Source organism: Zophobas morio, unplaced genomic scaffold (genome assembly GCF_036711695.1).
Source record: "Zophobas morio isolate AGI-343-1 ecotype UQ-CSIRO unplaced genomic scaffold, CSIRO_AGI_Zmor_V1 ptg000044l, whole genome shotgun sequence".
Taxonomy (NCBI): Eukaryota; Metazoa; Arthropoda; class Insecta; order Coleoptera; family Tenebrionidae; genus Zophobas; species Zophobas morio.
In genome coordinates this window covers 6,057,568-6,082,533 of record NW_026972149.1, presented here as the reverse complement: position 1 = coordinate 6,082,533, position 24,966 = coordinate 6,057,568, and the positions used below count along the sequence as shown (strand labels likewise).

At 35.9% G+C, this 24,966-nt stretch overlaps 3 protein-coding genes across 9 annotated transcripts; 1 reads left to right on the top strand and 2 right to left on the bottom strand.

The window, feature by feature from the left end:
• Positions 1 to 754: 754 nt before the first annotated feature.
• LOC135141522 (double-stranded RNA-binding protein Staufen homolog 2-like) lies at positions 755 to 18,956 on the bottom strand. Of its 5 annotated transcripts, none has more exons than XM_064072699.1 (9): positions 18,628 to 18,956; positions 18,467 to 18,558; positions 18,329 to 18,418; positions 15,394 to 15,896; positions 13,367 to 13,682; positions 12,876 to 13,312; positions 4,970 to 5,302; positions 4,559 to 4,917; positions 755 to 1,754 (listed from the first exon to the last, which is right to left on the bottom strand). In XM_064072699.1, exons 1-9 carry the CDS (start codon positions 18,678 to 18,680, stop codon positions 1,700 to 1,702), a joined length of 2,238 nt encoding a protein of 745 aa, XP_063928769.1. In that variant the 5' UTR covers positions 18,681 to 18,956; the 3' UTR covers positions 755 to 1,699. The 5 variants fall into 5 exon arrangements, with proteins under 5 accessions (XP_063928769.1, XP_063928770.1, XP_063928771.1 ...); XM_064072700.1 differs by having other exon boundaries at positions 12,876 to 13,309; XM_064072701.1 differs by having other exon boundaries at positions 13,367 to 13,670; positions 18,628 to 18,955.
• LOC135141525 (uncharacterized) lies at positions 16,156 to 24,881 on the top strand. Of its 2 annotated transcripts, none has more exons than XM_064072708.1 (4): positions 16,156 to 16,359; positions 22,709 to 22,870; positions 22,958 to 23,122; positions 23,247 to 24,881. In XM_064072708.1, the coding sequence occupies exons 2-4, from the start codon at positions 22,775 to 22,777 to the stop codon at positions 23,403 to 23,405; spliced, it is 420 nt and encodes a 139-aa protein (XP_063928778.1). In that variant the 5' UTR covers positions 16,156 to 16,359; positions 22,709 to 22,774; the 3' UTR covers positions 23,406 to 24,881. The 2 variants fall into 2 exon arrangements, with proteins under 2 accessions (XP_063928778.1, XP_063928777.1); XM_064072707.1 differs by lacking the exon at positions 16,156 to 16,359 and adding an exon at positions 22,567 to 22,641.
• Positions 19,359 to 21,049, bottom strand: LOC135141334 (phospholipid scramblase 1-like). 2 transcript variants are annotated; one of them, XM_064072341.1, is made up of 7 exons: positions 20,503 to 21,049; positions 20,425 to 20,454; positions 20,338 to 20,370; positions 20,173 to 20,280; positions 19,907 to 20,124; positions 19,531 to 19,857; positions 19,359 to 19,481 (listed from the first exon to the last, which is right to left on the bottom strand). In XM_064072341.1, the coding sequence occupies exons 1-7, from the start codon at positions 20,549 to 20,551 to the stop codon at positions 19,446 to 19,448; spliced, it is 801 nt and encodes a 266-aa protein (XP_063928411.1). In that variant the 5' UTR covers positions 20,552 to 21,049; the 3' UTR covers positions 19,359 to 19,445. The 2 variants fall into 2 exon arrangements, with proteins under 2 accessions (XP_063928411.1, XP_063928410.1); XM_064072340.1 differs by having other exon boundaries at positions 19,361 to 19,481; positions 20,338 to 20,454; positions 20,503 to 21,040.
• Positions 24,882 to 24,966: the final 85 nt, after the last annotated feature.

Here is a 24,966-nt window from a genome sequence, read left to right as displayed (position 1 = left end):
CAGTGCCTCCTGTGCGTTTCGTGAAGGAATAAATTAGATTCCTTTCCGGATTCCTTAGTTCACACACCTAATGAGATATGCAACCAACATTACTATTGCACGACCTTGGTATAAGCATGCGCAGTAGACCGTTTCACGCGCATGCGCCATTTTGCCTTTTATCATTTTCAAATAGTTCAAAAGTCGGCAAAAGCGTGGTCGGTAACCGAACTGCAAGTACAACTGTTCCAACTGTTCGTTCTCTTGAAAAAAACTCGAACCTTACAAGCCAAAGACTTCGCCCGTGTCCCAAATCAAGCTGTGATACATTCAAAAGCAAGTTCAGCACCCAAGGTAACGTCGTGCAAGAAAGTTTGAGCTGAAGATGTCTTCAATAAAAATCCAAGTCGGTTTTGCCGAGGACAATGGTCCTAAAAAAGGGGGAAGCCATAATAGGCATACCCATACGGACATATTTGGAATCGGCGATGCAGCCCAGCCTACGCCAAAAAAGAACCAGCCCACTTCGAACATAAAAAACATCTTGATGGAGGAGACCGATGGTGCGAAGGAAGCCAAGGAGAATAACCAGGCGCAGATGGAAAATAAGACTGATCACGTAAATGGGAATGTCCCGGCGATGGTGGCAACACCCCAGCGCGTTCGCATGCCACCAGGTGGGTTTTCGTCTGGATTGTGGTAATTTGATGATTTTGTAACCTTTTCTGATGTAAACGTATTTATTGTAAGTCTTGTGTATTTGCCAAATAAAAAGTTTTCTGCTTAATAATGTTTATTGATTTCAAATTCAATGGAGTCAAATTACAATGTTTCAATGGTCTACACTGAGTACAGTTAAGTTTTTAACTTACTTCAGTAAGTTGCACAATGAGAAACTAAAAATGGGATGAGATGATACTAAATAGTTGAAAGCAAAGTCAACAAATTAAAAATCCTAGTAAGTAGAGAAGTCTATTTTGAAGTCTCCTGGAATAATGAAATCAATTTGTTGCGGTTTGAAAGAAAGTTTTTTCTTAAGTTGATTTCAAATTCGGTAGAGTCAAATTACAATGTCAAATGGTCTACAATGAATACAGTTAATTTTTTTAAGTTACGTACGTACGTACGCCGCACGATAAGAACTAAGATTGTATAAATTTTACACTAAATTATACATATAAAAAAAGAACGTTGAAAAAATAAAATTACTAAAAATTATGTAAGTCTCCTGGAATACTGAAATCAATCTACAACAAAGAAACAACCAGCAGATCAGAATTGTATCGCGTCTAAAGAATAGCAACAGCACTTTTCACGATTATTTAAAAAAATACTTTGACAATTAAAATAATCACTAAGTTATGAAAGAAATTTATAAATCAATTCTGAACTACTGTATTCCCAAAGTCGTTTTCTGCCCTCGAAAACGAAATGGGATAGCACTGATTTATAAACAGTGCAAGCAATAACCAGAATTACACAGATACATGAAATCATTTCATATAACATCATATGTTAATGAAATCACATAAAACAAAACAATAATTCTTAGTTATTAATATGCATACTTGACATGGCCACATGGAACTCTCCTAAGTACATGTCTGTATCAATGAAAACACAATAAATATGAGATTTATATTTTTATAATTTGGTACTTCAACAGTCTAATCTTAAAAATTTTTCATTGATGCAGTCTATGCTAGAGTTCAGTTAACGTTTACTTCTTGACTCCATTTTGGATTCCAACCTTGGAAGACCCTTGAGAGGCGGTACTGCAACAACAATCGCCACATTAAAACGTGCCCAACACCGCCGCCTACGCTACGTGAAATCGATTACACCTCCGTGGCCGCAGTCAAATTAAATCAAATTCGCACGCGAGCAGAAAACGCAAAAAATGCAAGTGACCCCATTAAAATATTACATTAACACCAGAATGGTAAACAACCGAAACATCAAACACACACATTAGCTGATTGGACGGATCGTGGTGCCGTTGACCGCCGCGATGACCACGCCAAGGTCACTTCCGACTCACACTGATAAACTCCCGACTTATCTCGTGTAATTTGGCCTTTTGCTTGTTTTTGTCTTTCGATGCAATTACAAGTGAATACACAAGATCTATTATTAGCATACAAAAGTACCATTTGGTTAGTCTGTAAAAGTTTTAGTTACGTGACGACTACAATTATTCATTGTATTATTAAATACGTGATCCTCCCTGCTTTCTGCTCTCACTACAAACAAAGACGGATTAGTCATCGCGTGTGCGTGTTTCATTGCCCATTCCCCTCGTCTGGACGGTTTCTATATACTCAACTGATTACGGCTTTTCGAAAATAAACACTGCTTCTAATAATCCTCAAAAGCCACATTTTTTAGGATTAGACCGATTAAATATGTGAATAAATTTTCTCAAACTCCTAATAAATGTAGATGTGATTCTGAGGACCAGATACATAATCCAAAGGCTTAATAACCATTAAAACAATAATTAGAAACATTCTTCGGATGTTTAAAATTTGTTACTCAACACAAGTTCTTGCTACCAAAAATCAAAATTAAACACGTACTTTTGCATCAAAATGACACGCAAAACTTTTAATACTGGATGGCCGTGAATAGTACCTGACTGTGCGTTAAAGGAAATGTTAGAAGTTGGCGGCTCCATTTTAATTAATTTTCCAAGACTCGTTTCCTTTTTGTGTGTATTTAAAAAAACTAATTGTTAAAACTGTTAGTTGATGTGAATCATTCCTCATTATAAAATGTAAAAACGTAAAATTTATGAACCACTGGTTATTGAGGCACTAGAAAAGTCCCTGGGACGTTAATGACATATTAATGGACATTTGTGGTTCTGGCCATCTACGTTTTTTATGTTTATGGTAACGACAAAAACCACGCAGACATCACATTATTGAAACTCGTTTGGTTTTCCTGTGGTAAATCGTTCGTTCTCCTTAGAAAACAATACTGCAAAGATTGATTTTAATATTTACGTATTCCAACCAATTTTTTTCCTTTTAATTATTGTTAAAACTATCGGTAAATTTTTTGATTGTTGGCACCACTTCGTGTCAATCAATTTGTCGAATTTGTTTTTAAATAATGGACAAAAGGCATTTTAGTGCAATACAAACCCCTTTTTATGTTAAAAAACTAATTTTATCGATGGAAATGTTACGAAGATAACCTCAAAACTCGTTTGATTTGACAACAAATCGTTTTTCTAATCACAAAATAATACCGAGAACTTGATAAAATATTCAAGTCTTATCAATATTCACTTCCAGAACATTTTATCTATTGAGAGTATCAACACCAGTGTTTCTGGCTGCAGTAGAAAACAAAAAATTAAAATCTCTTCAAATAAAGAGAAAATGTGCAGATGGTGTAAAAAAGCAACGTCAGCAAGGCGAGACGCGTAAAATCGTGGGATCTCAACAACATTGCAATGTCTACAGATGGAAACTCATTACAGTAAAAGCTTCCAGATATTGAGTTTACTAAGAAGCTCAGCGTTTTGTCGACGTTCTAAACCGCAAAGTTATCTTTTGTTTTCATGTAAATATTCACAAACCATTTGTAGTAAATTATTAATTATTCTAGCAAATACTTAATAGAAGCAGAATAAGCGAGTGTTTTGCCATGTCTGAGTGCCTGCTTTAATACTGGCCGAAAGTGTTTTTTAAGTTATTTCGGCGTTTGAATTAGAATTTCAATTAAATTTAATTTTAAAATCGTCAATTATAACTTTATTAAATATGTACACCTGAATTATTCATTTATAATCAACTGTAAATGGATGCATTAGCATACTGTCTATAACAATCCAACTATTCGTTGTTTTTTAGATTGTTATCAAGTTGGTTCTGGAAAATCTGTCACCGCATTGTTAATACGAATTTGCAACAATTTATTGCAATTTAAAAACAATAATTATACGAATCGAATATTTTGCATTAGATGCTCACTTAAAATGTTAGGGTTTATTAGTGACATTATCACAGGAGACGACTAATCATGATCACAACGAAGCGGCAAAATTAACGAAGTTTCAAAGCCTACTTGTACAATCTTTTATTTTTTAGATTAACCTGAAATAAACAATATCCACAAAACATGATCACGAAAAAAGAAGTCATTTAGTTTATGTATTAAAGGACCAGTATCGTCGAAATTATTCATCTTTTGTAGTACAACAGAACTACTTCAGTTGATTTTCTAGAGTTTGCTCAAAGATTGATTTTGTTACCTTCGCTGTTCATATTCTATGTTAATGATATTGATTTAAGCTTATCCACCAGTAATCTGACCTGTATCAGTTTGCGGATAACACATCTTACTAGTTTGACCTAAAATTCTACTTAAACCGTTATTATATACTTATATACTAAATGTTCAAGTGCGTACTAGTTCATATGAGCATTCTTTTCTGCGCACTTTGGATTGTCGGCTATCAAATACAAACCTTGTTCAAATAAAGTTAAACACCGATAGCAAAACTACGTCTGACTTCGGTCGGTACGACATCCGTTACTTACAACAACGGGTTTTGTCAAGTACGTACATTTCGTTACCGCCTTCTTTGTTGGGGCCAACTATGTCCAAACCCAGCTCTGACAAAACTTTGAGTGCTTCTAAAGCAGCCTTTTCATGAGAAGCCTCAGTTGTAGGACCTTCGCCATGACAAACCTGTGGAGGATTGGTGCTTAGAGACACCAGAGTTAAATACATCTCATGATTAGCCTTAGGAAAATCAGAGAACTGAACTTGGATGTTCATCAGTTGTGCTAAGTACAACAACTGGTCTTTGGAACGAACACCTTGGATCGGCTGAGGAGGAGTTTTCAACTGAGTCTGACCCGTTTTCTTGTTATCTGCGCACGAATTGGAGTTGTTATTCATGATGCTTTCCTTTGGTTTGTTCTGAAACGACACTGTTATGAGTGGTTCGGGTGATGGAGCGCAGCGAGCGTACCTGCTGGAAGTTGGTGGACTGGTCCCCTACGAGCAATATACCGGGGACTAATTGCCTACCACCACTTCCACCAACCGAAGGAGTTGGCTCGGTTTTTTCTTCGACGAATGTCACCTTCCGAGTTTTGTCGACGATTTCGGACTCCTTCTCGGTTTTCAGGACCGGCTTCGGATTCGAAGGTGGGTTGCCGTAGCCAAGCGAGTTTAAGAGAGCCTCGGCGGCGTTGCGTTTGGCAATTTTTTTGTTAGGACCTACTCCGGTGCAAGAATGGCCGTTCACGGAGGCCTCTATAACGAACTCTCGGCGGCGGGGGGCACCACGTTCCTCCAAAACCTGCAAAAAAAAAAAAACACTAAATCAAACTGTCCATTCATTTTTGAGTGTAAAAGTTACAGCTTTCGTTCTTGCTCTGTCTGACACATTGGTCTTTCTCTATTTAAGGAATATTAAAGAACTTATTACTCTTTGGAAAAGCAATAGTATACGCATCAAGTAATCTTACTTACTTCTAAGTCATTGTTACATTGTGAGCGTTTCGTAACTTATAGAACATGAAAAAGTAAGTCCCCCATTTCTTCTGACTGAAACGACTCAATAAGTAAATTAAGTTACTTTGTCAATTGACAGTGTCAGGATTTTCAATCGATTCTATGTTTAACACACAAAAAAAAAGGGGACAAAAATAGAAGAAAATGGTACTTTTTCTATGATATTACTCTGTGACTTTTTTGGTTGATTGAACTGAATATGAAAAAAGTTGCAGTTTGATGTATAATACATCTATATTAATACCTTTTTATCATAGAAAAATGAAAACATTGTTATACGTCTTCTAACGAATCCTGTCACTGATTTGTTTGAAAGTGTTTAATTCGTTTAACTCCGAACACAAATTATTCTTCAGTTGGAACATATTTTTTTTTAAATAAAAACTTAAAACATGTTTAAAATCGTATATTTTTGTAGTATTTTATAAAAAATGGCCAACAAGAGATACGCTATCACCAACAAAAACTCAAGCTGTAGAAGATAACAAAAACGAACTAGGGAAAACAAAACAATTCAAAATAATCGCAAAAATAAACTTCACAGAATTATGCTATTCAAAATATTTTAAAAGAGGAATAAACACAAATCGACTTCTCTCGCACTCGCTCACTCGATTTTCTAATCCGATTAGGGTCGTCTTTGTTGCTAATTTTTATGATCTTCCTTGTCCGATGTTTGTTTGCATCTACTTTAATCATCTATTTGTATTGAGTAAAAAAAGGAAGCCAAAGATTAAGCCCCACATAACCCCGCCCCGATCTTCATTGTGACGGATTTTTCATTCGTTGGCAGACCGAGGGGCGGGGCATAATTGCAAAATTGATATTTCCTTGCAAAAATTTACCATTTTGAACAAGTTGTAAGTTTCTTGTGAAAAGAAGACTACGTATATCAAGAAAAACGGCAAAATTAAGCCCCGTCCACCCACCCTACCTAAATCGTGATGATTGTGTCTATTCGTTGAGAGCAAAGAGGGCGGAGATTAATTGCAAAATCATTATTTTTATACAAGAAATTGCCATGTGAAACATGTTCTTGAGTAATCGTGTTATTCACAGCAAACTATGTCTTAAATACAATTGAAAGCCAAAAATAACCCCTATTCGTTTCGATCTCAATCTGGGTTTAATTTTTACTTAATATACATAGTATTCTCTGAACAACACGATACAATATTACATGGTAATTTCTTCTAGAGAAGTAAGAATTTTGCAATTAAACTCCGCCCTCTTGGCTCACGACGAATAAAGAAAATCACCCGAATTGAGATAGGGCGGGTGGGCGGGGCGTATACTTTGTTTTTTTTTTCTTAATATACGTAGTCATCTTTTTAAAACAAAAACTTGAAACATGGTTAAAATGGTAAATTTTTGTAGGGTAGTATGGATTTTGCAGTTATGTTTCGCCCCTCGATCTGGCAACGATTGAAAAATTCATCACGAGCCCCACCCATACCTGCCACGATATCAATAGTGATGAAGTTTTCATTCGCACAAAAATTTACCATTTTAAACATGTTTCAAGTTTCTTGTTCTCAAAAGACGACTACATATATTTAGAAAAAAGGCAAAATATAAGCCCCGCCCACCCACCCGATCTCAATCGTGTTGATTTTTTTACTCGTCGTAAGCCGTGGGGCGGAGTTTAAATGTAAAATCCTTATTTTTCTACAAGAAATTGCTATGGAAAATTGTTCTTGAGTAATCGTGTTGTTCAAAGCAAACTATATGTATTAAGTACAAAAGAAAGCCAAAAATAAGCTCCACCTATTCGTCTTGATCTCAATCTAGGTTTCATTTTTACTTAATATACATATTATTCTCTGAACAATACGATGCTAAAAAATATGTCTTACATGGTAAAAGAAATAAGGATTTTAAGGAATGAAGATCTAAAAATTCGCCAGAACTGAGATCTTATATTTTCCATTTTTTTTTCTTAATAGCCATCTTTTCACAACAAGAAACTTAAAATATGGTTAAAATGGTACATTTCTGCAAGGAAATATGGATTTTGCAATTATGGGGCGGAGTCTAATTGCAAAATCGATATTTCCTGATACAAAATTTCCATTTTAAGCATGTTTTCAGTTTCTTGTTGTGAAAAGAAGTCTACACATACTATAACAAAAAAAAAAAAAAAAAGGAAGCCCGCCCACCCGCCCTTTCTCAATTGTGATGATTTTTTTTATTCGCCAAGAACCAAGAGGGCGGAGCTTAACTGCAAATACTTATTTCTTTACAAGAAATTAAAAACATGTTTTTGAGTATCGTGTTGTTCAAAGAATACTATGTATATAAAGAGGCAAAATATAAAACCCGCCCACCCACCCCATATCTATTGTGATGATTTTTTAATTCTTAAAAACTTAAAACAGGTTTAAAATTAATTGCCAACGAATAAAAACTTTATTACTATTTAGGGCAGGGCAGGTATGGGTAGGGCTTAATCTTTGGCTTCAATTTTTTCTTAACATACGTAATATTTTTTGGATAAAACGATACTCAAAAACATGTCTTATACGGTAATTTGTTTTGCAATGAAATTCCGCTCCTTTGGCTCTCGACGATTAAAAAAAATCATCACAATTGAGATAGGGCGGGTGGGCGGGGCTTATATTTTGCCTTTTTTCTTAACATACGTAGTCGTATTTTCAAAACAAGAACCTCACTTAGTTTAAATTCTTGCAGACCAATATGAATCTTGCAGTTACGCCCCACCCCTCGATTTGATAACAAACGAAAAATTTATCACAATTGAGAATTGAGATCGGGGCGGGTCTTCTTGTGCCATGGGTAGGGTCCACTCTTTGGCTTTATTGTTTTCTTAATATACATAGTATTCTTTGAACAACACGATTCTCAAAAACATGTTTTTAGTTTCTCGTAGAGAAATAAGGATCTTGCAGTTAAACTCCGCCTCCTTGGCTCACAACGAATAAAAAAAATCATCACAATTGAGATAGGGCGGGTGGGCGGGGTTTCATATTTTGCCTTTTTTTTAATATACGTTGTCATTTTTTCACAACAAAAACTTGAAGTGGTAAATTTTTGTACGGTGGTATAGATTACGTTGCACCCCTCGGTCTGGCAACAAATGAAAAATTCATCACGAGATTAAGCCCCACCCATACATGTCCCAACCTCAATAATGATGAAGTTTTCATTCGTTGTCAGACCGAGGAGCGGAGCCTAATTGCAAAATCCATATTTCCCTACAAAAATTTACCATTTCAAACATGTTTTAAGTTTCTTGCTGTGAAAAGATTACTACGTATACTAATAAACAAAAAGCAAAACATAAGCCCCGCCCACCCACCCGATCTCAATCGTGATGATTTTTTTACGCGTCGTAAGCCGTGGGGCGGAGCTTAATTTCAAAATCCGTATTTTTCTACGAGAAATTGCTATGCAAAAAATGTTCTTGAGTAATCGTGTTGTTCAAAGCAAACTATATGTATTAAGCACAAAAGAAAGCCATAAATAACCTCAACCCATTCGTTTCGATGTCAATCTGAGTTTCATTTTTACTTAATATACATAGTATTCTCTGAACAACACGATACAAACATGTCTTACATGCTAGTTCTTTGTAGAAAAGCAAGAATTTTGCAATTAATCTCCGCCCTCTTGGCTCACGACGAATAAAAAAAATCATCACAATTGAGACAGGGCGGGTGCGCCGGGGCCTATATTTTGCCTTTTTTTTCTTTAATATACGTAGTCATCTTTTCTCAACAAAAACTTGAAATATGTTTAATATGTTTCAAGTTTTGGTGCGAAAATGTAGATTTTTGTACGGAAATTTGGGTTTTGCAGTTAGTTTCGCTCATCGGTCTGGCAACAAATGAAAAATTCTTCACGAGATCAAGCTCCACCCATACCCGCCCCGACCTCAATAGTGACGAAGTTTTCATTCGTTGTCAGACCGAGGAGTGGAGCGTAATTGCAAAATCCATATTTCCCTACAAAAATTTACCATTTCAAACATGTTTTAAGTTTCTTGCTGTGAAAAGATTACTACGTATATTAAGAACAAAAAGGCACAACATAAGCCCCGCCCACCCACCCGACCTCAATCGTGATGATTTTTTTACTCGTCGTAAGTCGTGGGGCGGAGCTTAATTTCAAAATCCTTATTTTTCTACGAGAAATTGCTATGCAAAAAATGTTCTTTAGTAATCGTGTTGTTCAAAGCAAACTATATGTATTAAGCACAAAAGAAAGCCAAAAATAACCTCCACCCATTCGTTTCGATGTCAATCTGGGTTTCATTTTTACTTAATATACATAGTATCTCTGAACAACACGATACAAACATGTCTTACTTGATAGTCCCTTGTAGAGAAGCAAAAATTTTGCAATTAAGCTCCGCCCTCTTGGCTCACAACGAATAAAAAAAATCATCACAATTGAGATAGGGCGGGTGGGCGGGGCTTACATTTTGCCTTTTTTTCTTAATATACGTAGTCACCTTTTTCCAACAAAAACTTAAAATATGTTCAATATGTTTCAAGTTTTTGTTGAGAAAATGTAGGTTTTTGCAGGGAAATATTGGTTTTGCAGTTACGTTTCGCCCATCGGTCTGGCAACAAATGAAAAATTCTTCACGAGATTAAGCTCCACCCATACCCGCCCCAACCTCAATAGTGATGAAGTTTTCATTCGTTGTCAGACCGAGGAGTGGAGCGTAATTTCAAAATCCATATTTCCCTACAAAAATGTACCAATTCAAACATGTTTTAAGTTTCTTGCTGTGTAAAGATGACTACGTATACTAATAAACAAAAAGCAAAACATAAGCCCCGCCCGCCCACCCGATCTCAATCGTGATGATTTTTTTACGCGTCGTAAGCCGTGGGGCGGAGCTTAATTTCAAAATCCGTATTTTTCTACGAGAAATTGCTATGCAAAAAATGTTCTTGAGTAATCGTGTTGTTCAAAGCAAACTATATGTATTAAGCACAAAAGAAAGCCATAAACAACCTCCACCCATTCGTTTCGATGTCAATCTGGGTTTCATTTTTACTTAATATACATAGTATTCTCTGAACAACACGTTACAAACATGTCTTACATGCTAGTCCCTTGTAGAAAAGCAAGAATTTTGCAATTAATCTCCGCCCTCTTGGCTCACGACGGATAAAAAAAATCATCACAACTGAGAGAGGGCGGGTGGGCGGGGCTTACATTTTGCCTTTTTTTCTTAATATACGTAGTCATCTTTTTTCAACAAAAACTTGAAATATGTTGAGAAAATGTAGATTTTTGTAGGGAAATTTGGGTTTTGCAGTTACGTTTCGCCCATCGGTCTGGCAACAAATGAAAAATTCTTCACGAGATTAAGCTCCACCCATACCCGCCCCAACATCAATAGTGATGAAGTTTTCATTCGTTGTCAGACCGAGGAGCGGAGCGTAATTGCAAAATCCATATTTCCCTACAAAAATTTACCATTTCAAACATGTTTTAAGTTTCTTGCTGTGTAAAGATGACTACGTATACTAATAAACAAAAAGCAAAACATAAGCCCCGCCCGCCCACCCGATCTCAATCGTAATGATCTTTTTACTCGTCGTAAGCCGTGGGGCGGAGCTTAATTTCAAAATCCGTATTTTTCTACGAGAAATTGCTATGTAAAACATGTTCTTGAGTAATCGTGTTGTTCAAAGCAAACTATATGTATTAAGCACAAAAGAAAACCATAAATAACCTCCACCCATTTGTCTGGATATCAATCTGGGTTTAATTTTTACTTAATAGACATAGTATTCTCTGAACAACACGTTACAAACATGTCTTACATGCTAGTCCCTTGTAGAGAAGCAAGAATTTTGCAATTAAGCTCCGCCCTCTTGGCTCACGACGAATAAAAATAATCATCACAACTGAGAGAGGGTGGGTGGGCGGGGCTTATATTTTGCCTTGTTTTTCTTAATATACGTACTCATCTTTTTTGTAGGGAAATTTGAGTTTTGCAGTTATGTTTCGCCCATCGGTCTGGCAACAAATGAAAAATTCTTCACGAGATTAAGCCCCACCCATACCCACCTCGACCTCAATAGTGATGAAGTTTTCATTCGTTGTCAGACCGAGGAGCGGAGCGTAACTGCAAAATCCATATTTCCCTACAAAAATTTACCATTTTAAACATGTTTTCAGTTTCTTGTTGTGAAAAGATGACTATGTATACTAATAAACAAAAATGAAAACATAAGCCCCGCCCACCCACCCGATCTCAATCGTGATGATTTTTTTACTCGTCGTAAGCCGTGGGGCGGAGCTTAATTTCAAAATCCTAGTATTCTCTGAACAACACAATACCCAAAAACCTGTATTACATGGTAATTTATTGTGAAGAAGAGTTTGGCAGTTAAACTCCACCCTCTTAGCGCATGACGAATAAAAAATCATTACAACTGAGACAGGGTGGGTGGGCGGGGCTTATAATTTGCCTTGTTTTTCTTAATATACGTAGTCATCTTTTCACAACAAAAACGTGAAACATGTTAAAATGATAAATTTTTGGAGTGTAACATGGATTTTGCAGTTACGCTTCGCCCATCCATACTTGCGCCGACTTCAATAGTGAGGTGAAAATTCAATTGTTTACAGCTTTTTTACAGTGTAGTCGTCTGAAAATTACATTTAACAACAAAATAATGTTAGGTTAGAAAACGTTTTCTCATTGTCGTGCAAATCTGCTTAACACGGATTGTTGAAATAAAAGCAAATGACAAATGTTTTGTGTTGACAAGTTACTATTGAAATAATTAAAATCATAATGATTTTTAGAAGACTTCACGACAATTCCCTCAGGTAAATTTTTGTTGACATTTTCTTGACATTACCATGAATACTTCGTGTTGTTCTGAAGAAACCATTCTTGGTAAAAATGTGAACAGCAAAACTCTCACACTAATTCTGAAAAGAACTGATTTTTATCACACAAAATAAACGTGACACCATGTATCACAGTACATCATCAGAAAAGTTGAAATTTTACACCTTTATTGTGAGTACATATGTTAAAATCATAAATGGGTCAATATCAGAACAAGACCACATGGAGTGGCACGAGGATCCATTTTAGGACCCTTGTCGTTCTTGATTTACAGCAATGACATGGAAGTATTTAAAGCAAATTTACATCATTTTGTATGCAGATGATACTTACTACATTTATGTCTTCAAGTTCAAATTTAGTCCCTCTTGTAAATAATACGTACATTAGAGCGAACAAATAGTGATCCAAATGTATTTGAACACTATGTGTAAAAAGAGAAAAACCAACTGCCAGACACAACGTAGCCATTAAAACGGCAACTATATCCACTCGTTGCTACGCAAATACTCACAGTATACACCGGTTCCCTCTCCTTGTTGGCCTGCTGTATTTGTATTAGGCGCGAAATAGGATTAATTTCTTCTTGAAACTCGTTTGACTTATCCATATTGACTTTAATCAAGTTCCGCGTTTTCTTCTTATTGGTGACTCTTTTCCGCTTAAGATGGACCATATTGTGCATATTAGGTAACGGTGGCAATTTCGCCAGTTCCTCCAGCATTTTTTCTGCAGCTCGCTTCTTCGAGATCTTCTTCCCGTTGCCTTCGCCCTCCGCCACGAAGTTCCCCACCCGGCACTGCGTCACGAAGACCTTCATATGGGGCGGACCCTTTTCGCTCAGCACCTCGAACGTTACGCTAAGATTTCGCTTCAGAGCTATTTCGTGGACAAGTGAGATCGGTGATTTAAGCTCTGTGTTGATATCGGTCGGCGTAGTTTCGGCTGCTGCTGCAGTAGATAGGAAAAAATAAGAACATTCTCGAACGAGGAGGAAATATTTACCTGGTTGCTCTGTGGGTTCGCCCATCGCTTTGATGTCCTCGATGGCTTTGGCGGCGGCGTCGTGTCTGGCGGCCTGGACCGTGTACCCCACTCCGGGGTATTCCCTGTCGCCGACACGTAACCTTACAGTGTAAGGGTCGCCGGGGTTGTGGGGACCCGTGGGTCTATATTGGCCGTAGTAGCGGTTCTCGTGGTACGGATAATGAGGTCGCATGTTTCGACGGGCATCGTAACCGTATCTGGGTTGGTTTTGAGCACCGTACATATTTTGGCGAGGGTAGTAGCCGGCTTGACTGATATAACCCTGGTAAGAAAACTGAAAGTTACCTATGATAGGTGTTAAAACTGAATTCACAAATTGTTTTCTTATCCTTAACGCGATTTTTGAAAAAGCAAGTCAATCGAGATGGTCATGAATTGGATGTTAAATACTCTATGTTCACTACTAATCCGTCTGAGAATGCAGTGGTCAGATAATAATTGCTTCCATTTCGTAACTGATAGCGTAAGTAAACTGATCCCATCTGGATCAACGTGAGTTGAGTCATGAATTTTGCTAACTATCAAGTCTTTTAAAACACTTACAAGATGAAAAATAGCGCATGCGCTCATCAAACACCGAAACAAAACTGACTTATGACGTTTCCCAAAACATGTGGAATAAATTTAATAACACGTTTTAGTAACGAAAGATTACTTACTACTGGACATAATTGGATTCGAAGCATTATAGTGATAAAACGTCAACACGAAACAAGACAATAAAAAACAACGAAGTAAACACCTAAATCACACAACACAACGATGTCTTCAAATTATTTATAAGCAATTTTTTTCGTTTAAATTTAATCTGTGAAATCGTTCCTCCCACTCTTATAATGTTGTTTCCTTTCTTCGTCAAATAAAATCAGTTTTTGCACGAAGGACACTTTTACTAAAATTTTACCCAGTTCTGAACTTCCATCACGTTTTATTTTCTAAATGACAGCCATTTATTTAGACCTTCACAATGCGCGTTGTCTGCACTTTTTTAGGGCAACGTTTTTAAAGGTTTTTTTAGTCTAAATGATTTCGAGATGACGTCACCAACTTTTTGGAGGCCATAAACCGATAAATTGTGATTAGCGATTTACCATGCTTGCGATAACGTTAAACGTTTACAAAATCGCAGAGCACTTTCTAAGTTAAACTGAATAAAACGATAAATATACACGTTTCCAAACGGAGTACCTATTTTTTCATACTCCAGGAGATACGTTCATCATGTTATTAAGGAAGGTGTGAATAGATAATTTCGTGATAACCTTGAAGGGTGTGCACAATTTATTACCAATCAATTACCTTATCTACAAACGTTCTTGCACCTCGAAGATAAGGCAGCAGTACCCAATTTTGTCGAAAAATTACGGCGAGATCTCAGAGAATTTTAATTTGGACACAATAAAAAACATCAAACCCAACCATGGACTTTTGAGGATTTATCTTTGATAGAATTGAAAGACGTTTCAAAAATCCATGGCTATCTTGGATCGTATTTTGTTTTCTCAGTATAACCTATAACCACACTTCTTTCGCGTGACGTTTTTAATTTTGACATTTACGTCACAAAAATGTTAGCACTCTGTTTTGGGTAATTTCGAACCCGAGATTTGAATGTTAATGACCTCGTTTCAATCCTGTCGATAGTTTTGTTATTCACACGTATTTTCGATCAGTTACGCTAGACAATGTCGACCGATTTTTTCAATATATCCGGTTTAGCGCTTCGATTTTAATAGCGTATGCAAACATTAGGGTGTAAGATTAAGGGAAAGTAGCACAATAGAGGGTCTAATTCCATTTAGTTCCCGTCCACGCGTAGCACCCCTCCGTCAATTGTTTACAATTTCGAGCTTGGTCCACCTTAAATGAAATTCCTATTCTAGCAGAAACACAAAACTCGTTTGTGTGAAATTCGGATTTCGAAATAATCCAGTTCGTCCAGAACAAATTAACTTAGCATAAAATTAAAACAAGGGTTTTCGTACCTGTGAATGGTGTGGTGGAGGATTTTCCACTATGTAAACCGGCCGTTCGCCCCTTTTCATGGCAAGAGCATTTAATTCTACAGTTGGGGTCATCACACCGGGATTGGTAGCCCTGTTGCCAGGCCGATTTCGAACAGTTTTCGAAGGCGGATGTTTGAATTCTGTTTTAGCTAGTGACTGTGCAGCTGCAGAATGCTGGGCTTTTTTAATACTCGGACCTTCAGATTTGTATTCTTCGTTGCCCAATTTAAGTGTGACGGTAAATACTTTTTTGTGTGCTGGTCCTGTCTCCTCTGTCAGCTGATACTGGTGTTGTATTTTATTGTACCTTGCCAATTCATTGACCAAGCACATTGGCGTTTTTTCTTTTATGTTTGCCAAAGTAGTACTGGGCGGTGCAGACGAAGTACTAGTGTTCGGACCTGATTGGTGCTGCTGCTGTGTGTCGTTGTTATGCTGAGGTTGTTCCGTTTCAGGTGCTGCCGCGTTCTCATAGTGATAAACTATAATAAAAATTATACGTGTAATACTAAAAACAAAAAAAGGGATGTCCCACTAGGCTCATCTTCATTTAATTTTTAAATGCGGTTTCGCCGGAAATGCCTCCAACCCTTACAAAAGTATATTCTGAAGTAAAACTGAAAAAATTGCGTACATTTCAGGCGAAACTAAATTTCAATGAAAATAATAAGAATAATAATAATTAAAAAATGGGAGGGAGGTGAGCCTGGTGTGATATATGAATGTAAACAACACAAAGATAGTGAAACAAGAAACGTTCATGGCAGAGGCATTTGTTGATAAATGAATCAACAACGTATAATGTAGTTTAGTGTCTAGGGTGTGGATAGACGGACGTGTCAGTGAATATCGGTTCATTTCTTTTATTCCCCAGATGATTGAGAAACTATTAAGTTCAAATATGCTACCATTATCCACTAATGGAAATGAACAAACGGAATTTAGGTAAGTGGGTTTTAATTCTCATCAAGTTCACTACGAAACGGACTATTTTTACTTCTCCTCTCGACCGAAAATTATTAATTACTAGCTCTCAAGTTGTACTTTTAAATCCGTCCAAAACTATGTCCAGACCCAACAATTTACAAACAAAAAATTACGCTAAATGACAAAAATCTACAACAAATTGATCAAACACTTCCACCTCGCATAGAAAGATATAAATCGTACTCTTTTTTGGTGATTATTGAAACTACGAGCGTCCCTCTACGCAGGGTGTGATCTGTGGTGTGCGCATGCGTTGTGCGCTACATATTTCTACTTTATGTATATTTTACAATTTGTATTTTAGCTCTAAATAGTCACTGTAATGTGAACACATTTTTATTTTTTACGTTGAATTTTGAGACAATTCACAAATGCGCATGCGCCGTAACTTGGTTTCAATAAGGTGCACAGCTAATTTTGTACATATATTTTATTACAAAAATACATAACCAAAGAAAAAGTTGCTACAATAACAAAAGCGTTCACAAAATTCAAACAATCACGATATTTCTTGTTGTATAATTGTCATTATTTCTGGTAATTATGTGCAGATAAAAAATATGATGTCGACTTCTACATTAAAAATATTATCATTAATGTTCTTTTGAATTGATTCATGATAACGGTCAATTAAAATTGTACATAGTTGATAGCGGGTAAAACCAAGTAATGTAGGAATTTCTGATCGATTTAAATCACAATTTGAGTGTAACTAAACAAACCATGCAATCTATCGACTAAACTAAACAGATGCAAGCATGCACGGTAAACACTTCAAAATCCGCAGTGATACAAATTCGGCAAATTCAAGACTTACGAATCCATGGATAGTACGTTCGAGAAATATGTTTGTATTGTATGCACAACACTGCGAAAGTGACCCAATTTGGTGTCAAGAATATCTGGAAATACTAACTTTCCCACATCTATTTCTTATTTTAGAAAATAATACTAGAAGCAATAAATTTCCGGTCGTTATTGTTATCATTTTTGTGGTTATTGCGCACGTGCAATTAAATTTGTTTTACAAAATATTTTTATTAAAATTAATTGCCGACACATTTTGTGCAATCGCTTGCGATTATCGATTAAACACTTTAATGACGAAGCACTAGTCACTGGTAACTGGGAGATTGCTCACTTGGATTTTGGGTAAAAAAAATCAAAATTATGAATCACTATTTGAAATAATTTTAAAATATAAAAAAAAATACACTTGTCTACTGATAATAAAAGATAGGGCACTCTGTATACACAAACACAAATCTAAAACTACTATAATTCACTATAAGTACGATTTAAATTGATATTAAACTTTCCTTTTATTCCACAGCCAACTACATTTAATAACAAACCTGTGTAGAACCAGGGAATAAACATGTGGCCGCTGCGTAAGCGCTAAACTTATGCACTTAAAGAACCTTTTAAAACTCCCCGAAAATGTGAGAAATCAATTTAAATGAGTGCACAAATATAAAATAATTATTTAAATTTCCAAACCCACAAAGCAAATCAAAGTGAATAAATTATGAATGAATTCAGCTTGCTCATTCAAATTAAAAACGAAAACTCAGCGTCTCGTCCCTCTTCAGCTGTCTTTATTTAAATTCACCAAAAATCTGATCAAAGAAAGAGAAGCAAAACGTAAATAAAGTTCCCTTTGGTGTGCACTCTGTTCATGAATTCCTTTTCTACGTTCTCTTTGATGTTTGCAAACAAATGAAACAAACTTGATGTAAAATTAAATTGTGTACTTTTCTGACTTGTTTTTATCAGCTTGTTAGCGCGCGCCTTGGGGCAAATTAAAAAACGCGACTAAATACACAAAAGGGAAAAAAAGCGAAACACGTCCATCCCAGAAATCCCCGTCACTTCACAATCATGTGATCACTACATCTAACAAGCACATGCACCGACTAACAACTACCTTGCTGTAGATTACTTTTTGGCTGGGGCTGTTGCGGTATGGATGGGGTCGAAATGAGTGTAGGACCCGGAGGCATCGAAACCAGAACACCTAAAACAGCAAATGAAGCGAAACCGGCGCGAAATTTAGAGCCCGTACCTGCGTGGGTAGCGGGCACCGGCGGCTGGATGCTCATAAGCATGGGTTGGCTCCTGTGATTCGGGGGAGGGCCCATTTGTTGCATTCCCATCCTGTACCAGAAAAAGCATAAATCCTTAATGGGATTGTCCCCACGCGAATTCATGGGAGCCACGATTTACCTGGCATTCCTCTGCATCCCGTTTTGTGACATGTGATGATGTTCTTGCAGCATTATATCGTAAATAATTTCGGTTTGTTGTTGTATGAAAGGGAGGAGTTGAATCAGAGACCGGTAATGACGTATCAGTCGCAATATTCAGTTGTCTGGCACTGTGCTATTACAATTGAGCATTTATGGAGTCGTCGAAAGTTTATTCAGTTCAAGTCTCTAACCAAACACCACTACTAAATCTTTTTTAATACGTTGGCAAACAATAAAGAAAATCAGCAACTAACATGCGGCCATGTTAGAACAGTCGCGGTAACATGCAGAAACGTAACGCAACGCAGCCGCAGCGTGTGCGCACGCGCAATACAATTTTTCTCGCAGAATGTCAACTAAGAGAAAGAATGTAGCGCTAAATTTAAACCAAAAATTACAACGAAAAAACCCTCCTGATCAACTTATTCAACCAAAAAAATAGCCATAATTAAAATTTGTTTTTAGTAAGTTACAGTAGAAATACGCAAGACGTATACATGTAAGCGCACTTTATAGGGTTATTTTAGTACGAAGCGTATAGGCAACCCAATATACACTCATTACCTTTGATGAAAATAAATGCAGTGACGGCTGTATGGGAGGAATTTAGGGTACTACCAGTGTCACTGCTATGTCAAGGAAGTTAATCTACACATCTCATACGTGAATGAAGCAACAATTGACATCAAATAATATAGTTAAAACAAAACTTACAAAAATATAAAATATAGGATACAAATGTTTTATAAAACACATAATTACATGAAGTTCAAGCAACACATCACGAACTACAAATTAGTTGTTGCTGGCCCTTTCAAAAAACATGAAATCCTACAAGAAACATGTTAAAACTCTACACCTACCATCAAATGATACTCACAATTAAAAAACAAGCGCCCAACAAAAGGGCCTTAGTTTTTATATCCAAGTCAATTGGAAAAGTGATGCCAAAATTATCAGCATCAGTAAACATTTCTCTGACAAGACCTGTCCATTGTTTTGTAATTTTGCCCAAATTTGTTTCGCCGTCGGCTGAAGTAATATAAAAGTTAACGTCACTGAAACAGCTAATAGGACAGCAGGGACCATTTATTCTCAAAACGGTTTCCTTAAATTCATTTTTAACCGCAAACTTCCAACCAATGCACTTCCATTCTTCTTCCACTGTACCTATAACGGTTCCTGGAGGTGACGAAATTTCAATGGTCTAAAAGTTTTCACCGTATTGATACGTCAAAACTAAATTTTTCTAGTACCTGCATACAACACGGGAAACAGCATCCTTGACAAGCGAATGGACGATATAAGTGGATAACTTCATTCCTAAAATTATCAAAAATCTTCATGTCGAAGGGTCGTAAAGGGCCACAACAGTTTCTTGTACAGCAATCATTATCTTCAATGGCGTAATACACTTTTTGGCCCAGAATGTTTTTAATGGTGTATTTATTATTTGTTTCAAATCCAGTGATAACTATAAGTATTCATCAATAAAAATTATTTTATATATGTGTTATAATACTTTCAAGCAGTTCTACTTTTTGGTGAATAAGCAACTGGTCTATAGTTGCCAGATACTCTAAGCCCGGGGGGCAGTTATATAGGGGTGGTTGATCCGTCCAATAACCCTCTATAACATAAATAACTGACTTAAAACCCACTTAAGTCAAACGATGAGCACTTATACCTGGTGCACTGGTTGGCTGGATGACGATAGCCTCTGGTACATTAGGAACAGTTTCAAAATTTTGAATTTGTATTTCTTCAACATTACCTTGCGTGGGTATTAATGGGAAGGTATCATCTACGGAATATCTACTTTTTCAAAATTTATTAAAACACATCAACTCACTGCTGTTTGACACATGTACACCCGGTAGTTGGCCATCCGATAAAGACATTGTTATTACTCGTTACCTGAAAACTACCACTAGTCTCAAAAAATTATACCGATTCGTGTCACCAAAACGCAACTACTAAAACAAAACAGTGCAACTGATAAAAAATGTCAACCTATACAATCTGACGCGATATGAGATTTAAAAAAACAGAGCGGCAGCGTTATTCTGCTTTCAACACCTACGCTGTTGAGCACTACAGGAAACCTTGGTACCGGAGGGTGTACTGATAATGAGTGAAAAACGATGACGCGTAAAACTCATGCAATTTGATAAAGCTGGCAAGATAATGTGTAACCGACCTAACGTTATTTCCAGACGTACGAAAATAACTTGTTTAAGAACTTCCACGCAACTGGTCGTCACAATATAAATAAGCTTTCAAAAATAATATTTATGTTTTATCGAATTAGTTTGCCGCGAAATTTAATTAAAAATATGATTGATAACCTCAGATAAGCGTATATTACATTTTCGCGAACTAATTCTGGTGGATTCAAAATTAATAACGTAAATAGGAATGAGTGCATTAAACACAACAATAATGCGCATGTGCTACTTACGCGTTGCGCACAAATTCAAATTTAGTTCTAGCTTAAAACAAGTAAAAGAAATTCTGCACAAAATATACCGTAAATAAAGTCTCAACGACAACATTTCAGGCACAAAAATACATGCATTAAAACTGTGTAACAATTAAAATTAAATTAAATTAAATTAAATTAGAAACCTTAACTCCAAAAGAAAATAAGTTTTCGATTATAGGGAAGACACACCTTTAATAACAGTGTAGAGTAACGATCGCAACCACCTGAGATGAGGGAAAACCAAATTATGTGTTCGCGTCATGTTTATCCTCTTATATAACAGGCGTCCTTTTGCTCCTCATTTAATAGCTCGCCTATTATTTAAGATATCGGTTTGCGGCAAAAGCTTAGAACTACATCGAATGAGGTTCGCAGACACTTGAAACGAAGAAACACGAAACCGTGTATTCGGATTCGGGTTATTTATCCTCCTGTAAAACAGGTGTCTTGGGTTTGTCAACATTATAATAGTTCGTTAGATACCGGTTTGTAGTAAAAGCTACGTTTAATAGCAATTGTTATACATGTTATTAATTTAATTAAAAAGGTATTATGGGAAAGAACGCAACATGAAATTTCGGTTTGCAATCGATTATTTATTCGTTGATCGTGCGCTTTAACTTCCATGAATCAAACATACACATATCTACGTTCCTGCAATTTCATAAAGTGATGAAATATTTGAAAATCAGACCCGTGAGAAATGAGTGACTTTCCACACTAAGTGAAACACTTTATAGATATTCTTATTTATTTCTTATGATTTTTGTTCAACACAACTTTTTTGTTTGACTTCCTGGTTGCTACTTGTGAGAGAAAAATGGGGCAATATATTTTGTAGTAACATTTGGCGATAAATAAATTTTTGATAAAGTACAACGGATGTAGGAAACGACGAGATAAGACCTATCGCACGCACTGAACTCCTTTCGCGAATATTTCTTTCTTGGCGTAAGATAGGCACAGGATTTAGAATCCACAATGTAACACTAATCACTACATTATAAATTATTATATTATATTTTGAAATGACGTCATCCATTTTTTGGAGGGACGGATTTAATTGCTTCATGTTTTTGCTTGATTGTTTATTCTCAAGGTGAAAAACAAATATAAAATCAAAATGTCCTACTAATTACACTACAAGCAAGTTTTCGTAATTCATATGTCAAAATACTGAAAAATGAGCGGCAAATTTGGACAGTTTAAATTTCCAATAATCAACTAATGTGACAATCGTTTGTAGAATGTATGTGTTAAGTACATATTGTGTAAGCAATTATTTATTTCATCCAACTGTACATCCAGCATTATATCAGTAAGTCATTTAGTCGACATTTCAGAGCTATTAAAAAAATATTTTCATTTTGATATCAGCAAATCTAACGATAAAAATCTGTCTAAATAAATAACTGCAACAAATGACATTTATTTTACATTTACACAATGTTGTGCAGAGTGTTGTGCATTATCTCTTTTGTTGGATTTGTTTATTGTAGATATTTTGTAAGTTTCTATACAATATATAATCAAAAAATTAGTAGCCATTTTTGTATTCTAATGTTTTTGACAGATCGTAGGGCCCGCAAAAATAAGAATTTTGGATTTTGACCCTTGCAAAGAATATTCCAATCTGCCAATGCAGTTTATCATTAAATCTCGCATGTTTAACGAATCTACTCAACTTTTGGATGCGTTTTGGGTTTTACCAGTTGATCTAGATGAAAATGTGACTGTAAGCATTTTTCACATTTTCGTTAAGAATACGTCACTATTGTTGTTTTTTTGGGTTTAAACATATTTATTTTAATAATATTTTTAGATGAGCTTGAAATGTTCCCGCATTGATAAACGTAAAACTCAAGTTAATTCTTTTATTTTAAACGATGTTGAAGCATGTTCAACATTGCAAAAGTACGTTGGAGACCTGTGGACCTATATTCAGTCTAAAATAGGCATGGAACCTGGAGTATGTCCAGTTAAAATGGTATGTCCTATTGCGTAATGCGCTCATTTCGTACAGCGCAAGTTAATAGTCGTGCGGAATGTAGTTTTCATTGATTAAGGGTGTAATAATATTGAGAGTTAGCTTAAAATTGCGTTTGTTTCAGGGAAATTACTCCACCGAAAACATGATCCTGGATCTAACAAAACTAAATGTGCAAATGATCCTGGAAGGACGATTTAGAACGCGAATTTTTTTGAAGCATTTATCAAAACCTTTGTACTGTACCGACTTCACGATTGAATTGACACCTAAGAAGGAATAATAAATGAATCTGGATTGTACCAATTGCTAATATGTTATATGTTGTATTGTTAAAAAAGTAGCAAAAAATATAAAAATGTAGATATCAATCTGTTACTTCTGGACCAGGAAATATCATCAAAAGAAGAGCCAAAATCTATTAAAAAATGAACAAAAATCGCTTATAATGTTTTGACATTTTACCTGGGATGTATCTGGAAAAATTTGGCAATTACGTCATCTGTTCGAAGAGTGGGGAGGCTATAAGGTTTCGTTAACGATTTAGCATGCTTACAATAACCTTAAAATGTGTGCGAGATTTCGAACCATTCGGTTTTCCGCTTCCAAAGTTAAATTGTAAATTGTTGTTATACAATTTTGATTTTTTTCCAAAAATCTACATATCTACGGTAAAAATTCAAGACGGATTCATGAACAATAAGTGCAGGAGTATGTTATTTTATAAAATTTAAATAACATTTCCTATTGTAAACGTCTAAATAACCAAAAATATATAAAATAGTAATAATGTAACTTAAGACCTCAGAAAAAAGTTGTAATGTGATTTAAAAAACATCATTTTCAATCATATTGTAATTACGAAGCATTTGATGCAAAGGTGAGGTATATACCGTATATGGTGGGTTTTCAACGATTTTCCTTGTTTCTTATTTTCTGGTCCAGAAGTACTACATTAATATCTACTTAAAAAATATGCAACATAATCACACCACGCATTACAATGCATACCTTTACATCCCACGGGCAAAAAGAAACGTGTCTCAAATAAAAAAAACCTATTTATTGTTGTCTTCTAAAGTCAATAAACTTTTAATACTGTGACTAACGCATCAGGTTGATTTTGGGTTCATCCACAAACCACTACGTAGTTAATAGGCCAAGGAACTTGTGGCCAAACTGTCTAAAAAGATTACTAAACCCTTATCAAAGAACAGTATCAGCTGAATATTAATTTTGTAGCTTGAGTAATCGAGCTGCACCTTTAAAGGAACCAATTAGGTACTCCCCGTGAAGAAAAACGGTAAATTGTTGTTAAGGTTGTTGAAATACAATTCATCTGAATTAATTAACATCTCCCCTTCCTTATTCAATCCGTTTCTTACTCAAGACTAAATATAAACCAGTTTAAGAGATTGATACACTACTGTACTACAGCAAGGGTCAGTGATCTCGGGGAAATTTGATCACGGTCAAGGTGGAAAGAATGTGTAAATTGCATATGTCATAAAATGCAACGGGCACTTTTTGAACAACAACCCGAGGCGAAAACTCGAGAGGATTGCCCAACACTGGACAGAATTAGTGAGGAAGTCATAATTTATTCTCAACACATTTAAGGATGATTTAAATCGATCACTTAAGGACTGGTATAGAAGGTTTTATGTTGTTAGCATATGCATTAGTACGCATAAATTAAGTCTTCCGTTACACAAAAAACAATCGTTCCAAAAAAGGAACCACTTTGATTTAATGTCCGATCTTCTGGTTCCAAGCTCATGTAGCCACTGTAGGGGGGTATCATTAGCATGTGTAGCTACAAATAAAAACGGCCCGAGTGAGCA